This window comes from Schistocerca nitens, chromosome 4 (genome assembly GCF_023898315.1).
Source record: "Schistocerca nitens isolate TAMUIC-IGC-003100 chromosome 4, iqSchNite1.1, whole genome shotgun sequence".
Lineage (NCBI taxonomy): Eukaryota > Metazoa > Arthropoda > Insecta > Orthoptera > Acrididae > Schistocerca > Schistocerca nitens.
This window is the reverse complement of record NC_064617.1, coordinates 279,451,400-279,465,318: the sequence shown is the minus strand read 5'-3', so window position 1 is coordinate 279,465,318 and position 13,919 is coordinate 279,451,400. Positions and strand designations below refer to the sequence as shown.

Below are 13,919 nucleotides of genomic sequence, written 5' to 3'. Positions count from 1 at the left end.
TCACCAAAATTGAAATGTTTGACTGTACACTGACCACTTCTAAAAATTATTATAGTAACGAAAAAAAAAAACAGTTAAATGTTGCAGTGCCTGTCTCAGGTTATGTATCATAATTTCAGTGACTGTTTAAACGTAGTGGGCTTCAGAGTTCACTAATTCCGTCAGTATTGTCCCGATCTTACTTTTTTAGGTCTTCCACCAGTTTCAGCAGGTGAAGAAAGGAGATAAGGGTCGATTTAATGTCCCATCGACCTCGAGGTCAGAAGAGTAGCACAAGACCAACTTGATAAGAGTACGAATGTATCAGGTACGAAATGAGGAACTCCTTCGTAAAATCAGCGAGGAAATTAACAACTGAAAATATTGACTATAAGAAGAAATATGTGGTAGGACATATGTTAAGATTCCAGGGAACAACTTTCATTGTACTAGTGGAAACCATAGAGGTAAAAAGTTAAAAAGGAAGACAGACACTAGGATATATAGCAAAAAAATTGACGTCATTGGGTTAAGTGCTACCCCGGGTTGAAGAAATTGGCATAAGAGAGAAAATTGTTGCGGGCCGCATCAAACCAGTTTAAAGATTGATGAAAGAAATAAAAAAAGATCGATCATTGTCCGTAGATACAACCAGACTTACGCTTGAGGAGGTTCAGGGAAAATTCAGGAAGGATGGATGAATGGCGTTTTCAAATTCGCTCACCCAAATGATATTCCAATTTCGCAACCATGCACCTTCTCACTATATTCAGTGATACCGAAGAAGACACAGATTTTCTATGGCTGAGGGCCTCCTACAGTCTAGAGTAGTCAGTAATGAACAGAGTAGACTTTAAGGAAATTACGAGTACGAACCAAGTGGAACTAATTTGATGACGGAAGATAGAGCAACATGTGAATGCGATTTCAGTTTGACACCATCGGCCTAACTAAGCACGGCAGATTATGTAAGCAGACCAGCTGATGGACTGGAGTTACCGTGTGGCTCGAACGTCCATACTGAAGTGAGGTCCGCATGGTTCAAATGGCTTTGAGCACTATGGGACTTAACATCGGAGGTCATCAGTCCCCTAGAACTTAGAACTACTTAAACCTAACTAACCTAAGGACATCACACACATCCATGCCCAAAACAGGATTCCAATCTGCGACCGTAGCGGTCGCGCGGTTCCAGACTGTAGCGCCTAGAACTGTTCGGCCACACCGGCTGGCCAAGGTCCGCATAATTTGATTTTTAGGCCACAGTTGTGAGTATCGAACTATGTCGATGAAGGTGGAGTGTGAAATAGCAAGTCAATACCTTCCGTAGCGACGGAGGCCTGATTAGAATGGCTACCTGTTGAAGTGTCGGTTGGTACGACTTTTGCATATGGCAACCTGTAAGAAACCTTACGGAGAGGTGTGGAATGTGCGTTATTTTGTCCATTTGGGTTACTTTCGTTCGTAATCTGCGGGAAGAAGCATTATTAGTATCGCTCGGTATTCCTCCAAACTACTCTAATCTTACCCTCGCTGACATTACACAAGGCATAATTTGGATGTTCCTTGACTTGTATTGGAACATGTGTGATAGAAATAATAAGACAGCATTGGACATTATTTTGAAAGAAAGCAAAGTTCAGGATCTTGAAATAGTACTTCATGTATCAGTGCGAAGGATCTCTCAAAAAGGTTCACGAGGGATTGTTCTTCACACTTCACGAAAAAATCTTCACCTCTCATCGTACTTACCTGCCTGATTTACGCCGTCGCTGTAATTGCGCATCACCCTCCGCTGTGTACATGCCTCACTTTACCGTCATAAATCGTCTACTGACGGATTAGACGTCTCGGTTAGCTCTGCGGCAGGTTCTAGGCGGCGCAGGTGACGTCTCTTCCAAGTTTCACACGAAAAAATGCGGCGGGCGGGAGGAAGTGTTTTCGCGGAACGGCTGAGCTCGGCGCGGCTGGGCGCGCGGGTTCGATAGCGGCGGGCGGTCGCGCGCGGTGTCAAGGCCGGCGCGGCGGAGGGTTCACTGGCACGCGTGACGTCACAGCGGCTGCGCACTGCGCACTGCGCAGCAGCCGGCCGGCCGCCAGCGCAGTTAAAAGGACGCCAGCCGCCCACCTACCCAATTAAGCGGAGTCCGCGGCCGGACCGGCGCTTCGTCATCCCGGAATTTCCTCTGTCCTTCGGGATTTTATTCGGAATACAGTGCAAGCGCCAGTCCTCCCAACTTTCGCCATCTTATCAGGTTAAATAAATAGTCACTCTGCAGGTAAGACTGAGTATTGTTCTCGAACAGTTGGAGACATCGCCAGAAAACAAAGCAACGCTTTTAAAATTTCTGAGTCCTTTGCTGGATAAACCCTTATAGACTTTTCTATGAACGACAACTGTACGTACCACAGTCATACATACACTGCTCCAGAACGTTATCTAATGCCGTCTTCTCACCTTTCTACAAATCTATTTGGGTTTTTAAATTCAGCCTTCTGTAACACACAATACGTTTCTTTTTTCTGTTGACTCAAACATGTTTCCACCCCTATGTATCGTCTTCTGTGGGTTTCGATTTATTTCCGTAATACTATTATACCAAGGTCTCGTGCAGTAGCGTTCTCGCTTCCCGCGCCCGGGTTCGATTCCCGGCGGGGTCAGGGATTTTCTCTGCCTCGTGATGACTGGGTGTTGTGTGATGTCCTTAGGTTAGTTAGGTTTAAGTAGTTATAAGTTCTAGGGGACTGATGACCATAGATGTTAAGTCCCATAGTGCTCAGAGCCATTTGAACCATTTACACCAAGGTCATGTTTTTATCCATTACGGCTAAAGACTATAAAATATACTTTTTTAATATTTTTGGTTTTATTGCTCACTTGCAATTACGTTAATTGTGAAAGTGTATTTGTAGAGATTGGTTTGCTTTTGAATCTTTTTATGGCTTGATAGCATGCAATCTGCAAAGCAATAGGAAGAAGTGGTTAAAGACTTACTAATTTTGAAATACTTTTTTTTCGAGAGTTTTAGCGTCGTGTGACCTGTACTTATGTTTTCTGTCCTGTTGTATATTTACAGGGAGTATCACACACACTTTTTTCGAAAGCGGAGTTCAAGTATCCAGTTTCATTCGAAACCACGGGAGAAACGTCAACCTGATCTTTCAAATCGCAAAAAAATAATTATTTGTATATCGACACCCCACACGGTGTGTGGCGGACGGTCCCTTCCGTAAAACTATCATTTCCCGGTTCTCTGTTCCATTTTCGAAAGGTGTAGATAAACTTCCGTATGAGCACCAATATTTCCCAACTTCTCGTTTTGGTTCTCTCATAAGAGGGAGTATGTGGGAGCAAGTAGTATGTTGCTGACAGTTCTTCGAAAGTACGTTCTCAGAATGTCAACCGAAATCCACTCCATGTTACACCCTTCTCTTGTAGTGGCTGCCATCATCTCCGTAACACCGTAGCACTTACCAAAAGATTCCGATCTTCTCAATGTTGTCTGTTAACCATGCCTCATAAGGATCCCAGAATGACGAACAACACTCAAGAATTGGTCGAACATGTATTCTGAAAACCACTTTTTAAGAGGGGAAACTACATTTCATGACGATTCCTCAGCATGGATGTGTGTGATGTCCTTAGGTTAGTTACGTTTAAGTAGTTCTAAGTTCAACTTTTTTCATGTGGTCAGTCTAGTTTAGCTCGCTTTAGGTATTTTTTGTGGTTCACATTTTTAGCGATATTTCACCAAAAGCGTAATCGAACTCTAGACTCAGTGCATCTTTTTACCTTTTTAATACGTTATGTTTATTTATGTCCATGGTCAACTGGCAGTCCCTACACCAATCGAATATCCTCCACAGATCTTACTGTATTTCTTCTCGCTTTGCAGTCTTCTTATAAGCAACAAAATTTTCTGCTTCATGGATCAGCCGTCGTTATGCATTACGTCGTTTATGTGTAATGTAAACTGCAATGGACAATAACATTCCCTTTACGCATTCCAGAAATTATCTTTAGATCTGTCGATTTCGTCTTTTCGTTTCTTTTTCAAGAACACAGTTCTCCCTTGGGTCATATACCTACTTGTCCGCCAATCTCCACAGCAGTTTCATCACAGTCGCACATAACGTTTTCCACTCCAGTATCCCCCTGTTACATTGGTTTTATCTGTGTCTCGTAGTGACTTCTATCGTGTATCCCTACAATTATTGTTGTGCAACCCTCAGTTTTTGAGTGGCCTTACATCCACATAATACATATTCTGAAAACCATAACGAATTGTAATAATTATTAGAGGAACCGTCATCGGTATTACCAAATGTTAGAGTTTCTTCTTACGTCGTTGAAAGTTTAAATGCCTGTGCGCGCGCTGCAATAAGTCTAACCATGTTCTCCCTGTCCCTACGGGAGCGATACATTATTTAATGAAAAGTATCTATATATTGCGGAATTGACCAGCAGGTGTAACGAGAGGCGGGCCCGATAATATAAAAGGAGGAAGGGGGTATTGGTTGGTTGGTTGATTCAGGGGGGATGACCAAACAGAGAGGTTCAAAAAATGGTTCAAATGGCTCTAAGCACTATGGGACTTAACATCTGAGGTCATCAGTCCCCTAGACTTAAAACTACTTAAACCTAACTAACGTAAGGACATCACACACATCCATGCCCGAGGCAGGATTCGAACCTGCGACCGTAGCACCAGCGAGGTTCTGGACTGAAGCGCCTAGAACCGCTCGGTCACAACGGCCGGCACATCAACCGCCAATATTGGTGCTTTCAACCATTATCTTCCCTAGATTTTGCTATTTTGTCAAATACTTTTGAATAACTGTATGCGTAAGCGATACATGACGTTGACAGTACTCAGCAAGAAAGTTACAATTTCGTGTTTTTTACGTTAGTAAAAAGCACCGTTACCAGTTTCAATCTATATATTCGTCCTCAGAGGACTTACATGCTTTCACTAAAACACTTGGGCGTTGGTATGACGAGTCGCCGTGAAACAACCATCAGGAATATTTGTATTTGTTTTTATATGTGTTTATCGAATGACGCTTACGCTGTTCTTCATGTTTTCACATGTACATACAATACATACATACATACAATATCTCCATGCACCACTTGTATCGGATTAAAAAAAAACTCTTTTCTGTTATCATACAACAGCCACGGTTCTTCAAAGGCGTCGTTATTTGACAAAACAGTGAAAAGCAGAGAGGAGTTGGTTTAACGTACCAATAATGCCTTTTGTAGCGTGTAGCTTCCTATAAGTTGAAAGCAATCATCACCCTGGGTGGGTTATTGTGAAGGAATTGTATTCGTACTTGTTTATTTAGTGAAGTAAGCCCAAACCAAAGTGTGGCTGGTTGCTGCTGCGTACTATCGATATGCTCTCTTTTTCTTTCAAGGTATCTAATGTCCGTGATTTACGAACTCCAAAAGCTGGAGCACTGCTGGACCTGACGGGATACCAATTCGATTCTACACAGAGTACGCGAAAGAACTTGCCCCCCCTTCTAACAGCCGTGCACCGCAAGTCTCTAGAGCAACGGAAGGTTCCAAATGATTGGAAAAGAGCACAGGTAGTTCCAGTTTTCAAGAAGGGTCGTCGAGCATATGCGCAAAACTATAGGGCTATATCTCTGACGTCGATCTGTTGTAGAATTTTAGAACAGGTTTTTTGCTCGAGTATCATGTCGTTTTTGGAAACCCAGAATCTACACTGTAGGAATCAACATTGATTACGGAAACAGCGATCGTGTGAGACCCAATTCGCTTTATTTGTTCATGAGACCCAGAAAATATTAGATACAGGCTCCCAGGTAGATGCCATTTTCCTTGACTTCCGGAAGGCGTTCACCTGATAAACAAAGTAAGAGCCTACGGAATATCAGACCAGCTGTGTGGCTGGATTGAAGAGTTTTTAGCAAACAGAACACAGCATGTTGTTCTCAATGGAGAGACGTCTGCAGACGTTAGAGTAACCTCTGTCGTGCCACAGGAGAGTGTTATGGGACCATTGCTTTTCACAATATATATAAATGACCTAGTAGATAGTGTCGGAAGTTCCATGCGGCTTTTCGCGGATGATGTAGTATACAGAGAAGTTGCAGCATTAGAAAATTGCAGCGAAATGCAGGAAGATCTGCAGCGGATAGGCATTTGATGCAGGGAGTGGCAACTGACCCTTAACATAGACAAACGTAATATACTGCGAATACATAGAAAGAAGGATCCTTTATTGTATGATTATATGATAGCGGAACAAACACTGGTAGCAGTTACTTCGGTAAAATATCTGGGAGTATGCGTACGGAACGATTTGAAGTGGAATGATCATATAAAATTAATTGTTGGTAAGGCGGGTGACAGGTTGATATTTTTCGGGAGAGTCCTTAGAAAATGTAGTCCATCAACAAAGGAGGTGGCTTACAAAACACTCGTTCGTCTACATCTACATCTACATTTATACTCCGCAAGCCACCCAACGGTGTGTGGAGGAGGGCACTTAACGTGCCACTGTCATTACCTCCCTTTTCTGTTCCAGTCGCGTATGGTTCGCGGGAAGAACGACTGTCTGAAAGCCTCCGTGCGCGCTCGAATCTATCTAATTTTAATTTCGTGATCACCTCGGGAGGTATAAGTAGGGGGAAGCAATACATTCGATAAGTCATCCAGAAACGCACCCTCTCGAAACCTGGCGAGCAAGCTACACCGCGATGCAGAGCGCCTCTCTTGCAGAGTCTGCCACTTGAGTTTGCTAAACATCTCCGTAACACTATCACGGTTACCAAATAACCCTGTGACGAAACGCGCCGCTCTTCTTTGGATCTTCTCTATCTCCTGAGTCAACCCGATCTGGTACGGATCCCACACTGATGAGCAATACTCAAAAATAGGTCGAACGAGTGTTTTTTAAGCCACCTCCTTTGTTGATGGACTACATTTTCTAAGGACTCTCCCAATGAATCTCAACCTGGTACCCGCCTTACCAACAATTAATTTTATATGATCATTCCACTTCAAATCATTCCGTACGCATACTCCCAGATATTTTACCGAAGTAACTGCTACCAGTGTTTGTTCCGCTATCATATAATCATACAATAAAGGATCCTTCTTTCTATGTATTCGCAATACATTACATTTATCTATGTTAAGGGTCAGTTGCCACTCCCTGCACCAAGTGCCTGTCCGCTGCAGATCTTCCTGCATTTCGCTACAATTTTCTAATGCTGCAACTTCTCTGTTTACTACAGTATCATCCGCGAAAAGCCGCATGGAACTATATTTGAGTATTGCTCTTCAGTGTGGGATCCGTACCAGGTCGGGTTGATAGAGGAGATAGAGAAGATCCAAAGAGGAGCGGCGTGTTTCGTCACAAGGTTATTTGGTAAGCGTGATAGCGTTACGGAGATGTTTAGCAAACTCAAGTGGCAGACTCTGTAAGAGAGGCGCTCTGCATCGCGGTGTAGCTCACTGTCCAGGTTTCGAGAGGGTGCGTTTCTAGATGAGGTATCGAATATATTGCTTCTCCCTACTTATACCTCCCAAGGAGATCACGAATGTAAAATTACAGAGATTCGAGCACGCACGGAGGCTTTCCGACAGTCGTTCTTCCCGCGAACCATACGCGACTGGAACAGGAAATGGAGGTCATGACAGTGGCACGTAAAGTGCCCTCCGCCACACACCGTTGGTTGACTTGCGGAGTATAAATGTAGATGTAGAAAGAGACCTCCAGATAGGGGTGACACTCGGCCTCGACGGCAGCGGCGTGCAGTGAAATGCAACCCCAGCGGTGATGCTTGGGGTGAGAGGGGTAAGGGGCGGCTGTTGGGCCAGCTGTGGCGCAATTGTTGCGGAGGCAGGCCGCAGCTGGGCGCCGCAGGCAGCTGGCACCGCCCTCAGGTGGCCGCCGGTTTGCACAACACGCGTGGGCGGCCACGCCACCCGCGGTAAACCGCCGTCCGAGCCCAGTCTAGTCCAGCGAGTCCGGTGCTACAGCTGCTGTCAGCCTCAGGGCCACAAATTACTGCTCCCATCCAAAGGCTGAGTACCATCTAAGCCATCTGATAAAAAAGCGCCCAGATACTCCTATTTAATGTGTAAATTATAAGTGAATGGTGTGTCAATTGAACTAGTGATGAACTCCAATTATCTACACTGTTATCTCCATATTTATAGAATGGAAGTACGCCTGCAAAATACTGTATGGAGAAACAAATTTATGACAACTCAACGGCCGGCCGCTGTGGCCGAGCGGTTCTTGGTGCTTCAGTCCGGAACCGCGCTGCTGCTACGGTCGCAGTTTCGAATCCTGCCTCGGGCATGGATGTGTGTGACGTCCTTAGCTTAGTTAGGTTTAAGTAGTTCTAAGTCTAGGGGACTGATGACCTCAGATGTTAAGTCCCATAGTGCTCAGAGGCATTTGAACCATTTCAAACACTAAACGGAAAATAAAAATATATAAAACAATGGTGCGTCCTGTTTTACCGTATGCAGCAGAATCTAGAGCAGAAATGAAAAATATAAAACAGAAGTTAACGGCACAGGAAATGAAGGAACTAATACAGATACAAGGAGTAACCATGTGGGACCAAAGAACAAATGTGTCGATTAGGGAAAGGTGCAGAATACAAAACACAAATAAATCGACGAAGACAAGAAATTGGAAGAATCGTGTGAAAAGTTTGGGCCCCGCAAGACTAGTTAAAATTTGGAAACATGGACGACCGCAACGGAAATGACCACGTGGACAACCATCCAAGAGATGAGACAGCAGTTGGCCCAGTGGCGCTCTAGTCAGCAGCAGAAGAAGAAGGGTTCACTTCTCGTGTCATCTAGTTTCGAATGGTTCAAATGGCTCTAAGCACTATGGGACTTAACATCTGAGGTCATGAGTCCCCTAGACGTAGAACTACGTAAACCAAACTAACCCAAGAACATCAGACACATCCATGCCCGAGGCAGAATTCGAACCTGCGACCGTAGCAGCAGCGCGGTTCCGGACTGAAGCGCCTAGAACCGCTCGGTCACATCGGCCGGCCATCTAGTTTCGATAAACCTCCGTATGTACTGTAGATTCTCAGACTTTTTCCGTCGAGGGCATTTCGCGAAAGATGTGTAAGGAAGTAATATGTGTCCAGCTAGTTTTTGCCAGTACTACCTCATGTAGGAATGTGTGAAACTTTTTTAAACATTCTCAGTTTAATAAGTCATGGTTGCAAAATAATAACACGAATTCTTTACAGAGAATAGAAGTTTTCGGAATGTGGTGCTGCAGAAGAATGTTGTAGATTAGAGGGTCGATCACGTAACTAATGAGAAAGTGCTGAACAGAATTGGGGAGACTCGAAAATTATGGCACAACTTGACCAAAAGAAGGGATCCATTGATAGGACACATTCTAAACGTTAAGGGACCACCAATTTATTGTTGGAGGAAAGTGTGAAGAGTAAAAATCGTAAAGGGAGACCAAGAAACGAATACAGTAAGCAGATTCAGAAGGATGTAGGTTGTAGTTATTCGGAGATGAAGAGGCTCGTCCAGGATAGAGCAGCATGGACAGCTTGTGAAGGAATTATATAAATTTTTTTATGACTACGTAGACACTAGTTCAACTACCAGAGATTAATGCGTAAAGCATTTACTGAACAAAAGAAACTTTACGCTCTTCGTTTATTAGTTTTAGAATAAGTTACTTTTCGCTGTTATCCTGTCCTAGTGTTAAGACGTGTTGTGCCATTTCTTACTAATAAAATTGGGTTAAACAGTGAAAGTGATTCTGAAGCAGAGAGATTTCGTCTTTTGTGATACCATGGGTCCCAGCTCCTGAAATTCTGGAAAATTATTTCAATTTTATGCAGAGAATTTAGATGGAGGCGACGATCTTCACAGCAACGCTGCTCAGCAATAGAGGTACGTGAATGTGTTCATCTTTTTCCTTTCGTGGCCGCTACCGTCAATTTCAGTATATTTGCCGCGATATTCAGAACCTGCAGTCTTTCTTTTCATTTAACTTCGAAGTCCACGCATTTACATTCTGAGATGAATAAATGCATTTAACTGTAATTCTTTTTATCCAGGTTACGGGGGATGATTGCTCTAAAAATGTACGTGCCTCTATCCCGTTCGTATGTTCGCATACATTTGAGTATGTACAAGCGTAACTATATTTAAGACTCATTTCCTACACAGTATTAACAATTTTTTTTTTTTGACCACTGATTCGCGAATGTACGTGCCCTCTTATTTGATGTAGTCAGTCGGCCGTATTCTTCAATAACATTATTTGTAATATTCAGTGGCTTAGTTTCCACAAGTGATCTTTGCCTGTGTCGCAACAGCGCTTCACGCGAAATATTTATTACGCGACATCCACAATAACTTTTATTTCAAAATTTCGACGACCGACTGAATAAAGATTTTTCTAACGACAACAGTAAAAAACATAATAATATAAGAGGACGCGTTACAAGTTGCATCAAACCAGTTTTATGAGTAAATCCCACAAGGACAACAACAAAAACAACAACACAAAGAAATATCCGTATGCGACCAATAGTTCTTCATTTCGAAGTGTTCAACCGCATATTTTATACTTTAAGATTTGAGACGTCATGCCGAATGTGTGAAGGTAACTGAAGAAATGGAAGCTTGGAGGAAGAGGGAGCATGCCGGCAAGTGTTTCCAGGAGACAAAGAAAGCAGCGGTGAACACAGGGCCTGGACCACGTTGCTTCCCGGAAGCTCCTGGCAGGCGCTTATCGCCAGCGCGGGGTCGTGTGGCCGCCGTAGCGTTCCGCGCTCACGTCCTCGCCTCCCGGGTCGATGCTCTCTGCACCTGCTCCAGAGAAACTCGTAACAGATACACCTGCGGAATGTTTCTGCTCTTATCATTGTGTTCCAGTAAACAAGTCGCCCGAGTTTACCTACTACAAGCACTCCTACTTGTGAACACCGGTATTGCGAACGTACGTGCTTGATCGCTGTCGCGCTCTATCCTCAATGGTATCACCCTTTCCGAGGGTGAAAGAAGAGCAAACCAAAACTGACAGAACACCAAGAGAGGTCGAGGTATGTGATTTAGAGTTGCCTGGGCTGGTACTCCGTAATTTCTTATACTTCTCATTCCTTGTTCAAATGCACAGTGGAAGAGCTGGGATCTTTTCAGACTTATGCAGTCAATTGGGACTGGGCTGTCGTTATGCCAATTGGGACTATTTTGTAGGGAATTTTCTGTTCCATTTCCCTTAAAAAATGGCTCTAAGCGCTATGGGACTTAACATCTGAGGTCATCAGTCAAAAATGGTTCAAATGGCTCTGAGCACTATGGGACTCAACTGCTGTGGTCATCAGTCCCCTAGAACTTAGAACTACTTAAACCTAACTAACCTAAGGACATCACACACATCCATGCCCGGGGCAGGATTCGAACCTGCGACCGCAGCAGTCGCACGGTTCCGGACTGCGCGCCTAGAACCGCGAGACCACCGCGGCTGGCGGTCATCAGTCCCCCAGACTTAGAACTACTTAAACCTAACTAAACTAAGGACATCACACACATTCATGCCCGAGGCAGGATTCGAACCTGCGACCGTAGCAGCAGCGCGATTCCGGACTGAAGCGCCTAGAACCGCTCTCCCATAGCGGCTGGCATTTGTCTTACAACGAATGAAAATTTCTTGAAGACCTTGGTTGGATCCAGGGATCTGGATAAGTTTTCCATATGTGTACGAGACAAAAACATGGACGATCAGTGAATATCCGTTGACGAGCCTAAACATTACTACCACTCCCCACCACGAGACTGAATGACCCTGGGGAAGTTGCGGGCACATGGAGCGTTGAGAGAAGTATAGAATCAGAGAAGAGACGAATGGGGAATGATCCTAGTGACGATCCACTGACATAGCCCACTTTGTCAACGGGAAAATTCTTATGGTCCGTCTTCAGGGAACGAGCGTCTCATAAACGGCGAGACTGGTCCGATGTTCGCGTGCTGCTCTCTGAACATCTAGGGAAGTGTCTGAAGAGCGTAGAAGGAACGAACAGCCAACAACTTGGATGCTGACGGGTCATCACAGGACGTCAATGTCAGTGACTTGTTCGTTCCGTGAAGCAGAACAGGTGACGACTCCCAGCTCACCAGAGAAGAGAATAGATACTGCTTCATGCACTGGTATGTAGGAGCACATTGTTCAGCACGTATTGTTCACTACAACTCCACAGAAGAGGACAACTACGTGACCCATGCTGAACCAACGACATTGTCAATTAAGATTGCGGTTGGTGGGAACATAGAGACTGGACCGTGGATCAGTGGAAACATGTGGCCTGGTCACATACCTCACGTTCCTTGTTACACCAGGTCGATAGACGAGTCCAGATACGTCATAATCAAGGCCAGAGGCTGCTTGAAGTAGCCTATGCGTTGCGCCACGGATGCATGCCGGTGGAGGCAGTGATCTGCTTTGTGCGATATACATCTCCACCTATGGCAGTAATGGAAGGTGGGGTGACAGTTGTGGACTTTGTAAACATTGTTAAGGACCACCTGCATCCCATCATGCTTGACACCTTCCACGACGGCGACTGGTAACACCCCGTCTCATATCGTCGGTATCGTGCTACAGTGGTTTGAGGAGCGTGTTAGTGAACTCATTTTGATGTCTTGGTCACCAAATTTGCCTGATCGCAACCCGATGGAACACATCTGAAACACTATCCGACGTCAAGAAGAGAAAGGAAGATCAAAGTTTAACATCTCGTCGACAGCACGGTCATTAGAGACGGTATCGGTAGACAGCTCCTCGCCCACAAACCACAGGCCCCTTTGTTTACGGAAATTGCTCGAACTATGCGTAGATATCTGGTACCATGCACCTCCGGAGACACAGCAGGTTCTGTTAGGTTGGTGCATAAGTTCGTAGCATTTTTGTTTTGCATGTTGGTATTCCTGATGCTATGCGTTTATTTATAGACTGTCATTTTAATTTGTAGTTCACTGTTGCCATTTGACATTACATAGTATCATTTGTCATTTGGAGATAGTGAGTGGAATTGTGGACGCTACGAAATGGAGAGCCAGATGAAGAAATCGGAACATTTCCGACATACTCTTCTATTTGAGATCAGTAGACGGGTGACAGGAGTGGAGGTAGGTAGAAACATTTGCGCCGTGCATGGGGATAATGCAGTTGGACAGAACACGGCAAGAAAATGATTCTCTCGTTTTAAGGAAGATATTTTTGACATTAGTGACTCTCCACCTTGAGAAAGGTTTACGGGGTTTGATGAAGATCGTTTAAAGGCATTAATCCACAATAGTCGACGTCAGTGTTCTCAAGAACTGAAAAAGTGGTGAACTGCGATCATTCCACCATCGTACGATATTCGCATGCATTAGGGAAGGTGAAAAATCGGGTGTATGAGTGCAGCATGCTCTAGGCCAAAATCACAAACACGCGCAGAATGTTTATTCAGCGATGTGCAGGTGTCAAGAAATTCTTTGGGAAGTTGCTTACCTCGTGCATCACTATGTCCTGAGTGCCGGTTATGTCGTCGTTCATCTCTACTTTCTCGTCATCAGTTGGCTCGTGAACAACACCGACCGTTCCTATCCCGTACCGTTACTGGCCACAAGATGCGATGTCTTTAGGCTAATGTAAGGAAATAAAGGAGTGGCTGAGCTCAAACAAAGCAGTAGCTCCCCACAAGATAATTTTATGCATCTGGTGGAACAGTGACGGTGGGATATACTACGAATTGCTTCCCCGAGGTGTAACCATCTATGGTGACATTTATTGCCAACAACTAAGACGTCCTCCAGACGTATTCCAAGAACAACGATCAGGATAACTGCATGAAGTGATGCTACTCCACGATAACATCTGCCCGCATTCTGCTAGATTGACAAAAAACAC

The 13,919-nt window shown here is 44.4% G+C and overlaps 1 protein-coding gene across 2 annotated transcripts in view; it reads right to left on the bottom strand.

The window, feature by feature from the left end:
• LOC126251485 (ecdysone-induced protein 75B) overlaps positions 1-13,919 on the bottom strand; it is a 511,809-nt gene that overhangs the window by 446,703 nt on the left and 51,187 nt on the right. Inside the window, exon 1 of one of the 2 annotated variants that reach the window (XM_049951936.1) lies at positions 1,732-1,859. The exons of the other annotated variant lie outside the window; for it this stretch is intronic. Coding sequence (XP_049807893.1) covers positions 1,732-1,765 — 34 coding nt within the window. The 5' untranslated portion in view covers positions 1,766-1,859. Of the gene's footprint in view, positions 1-1,731; positions 1,860-13,919 lie in introns of those variants that run through there. 2 annotated transcript variants of the gene reach the window in all.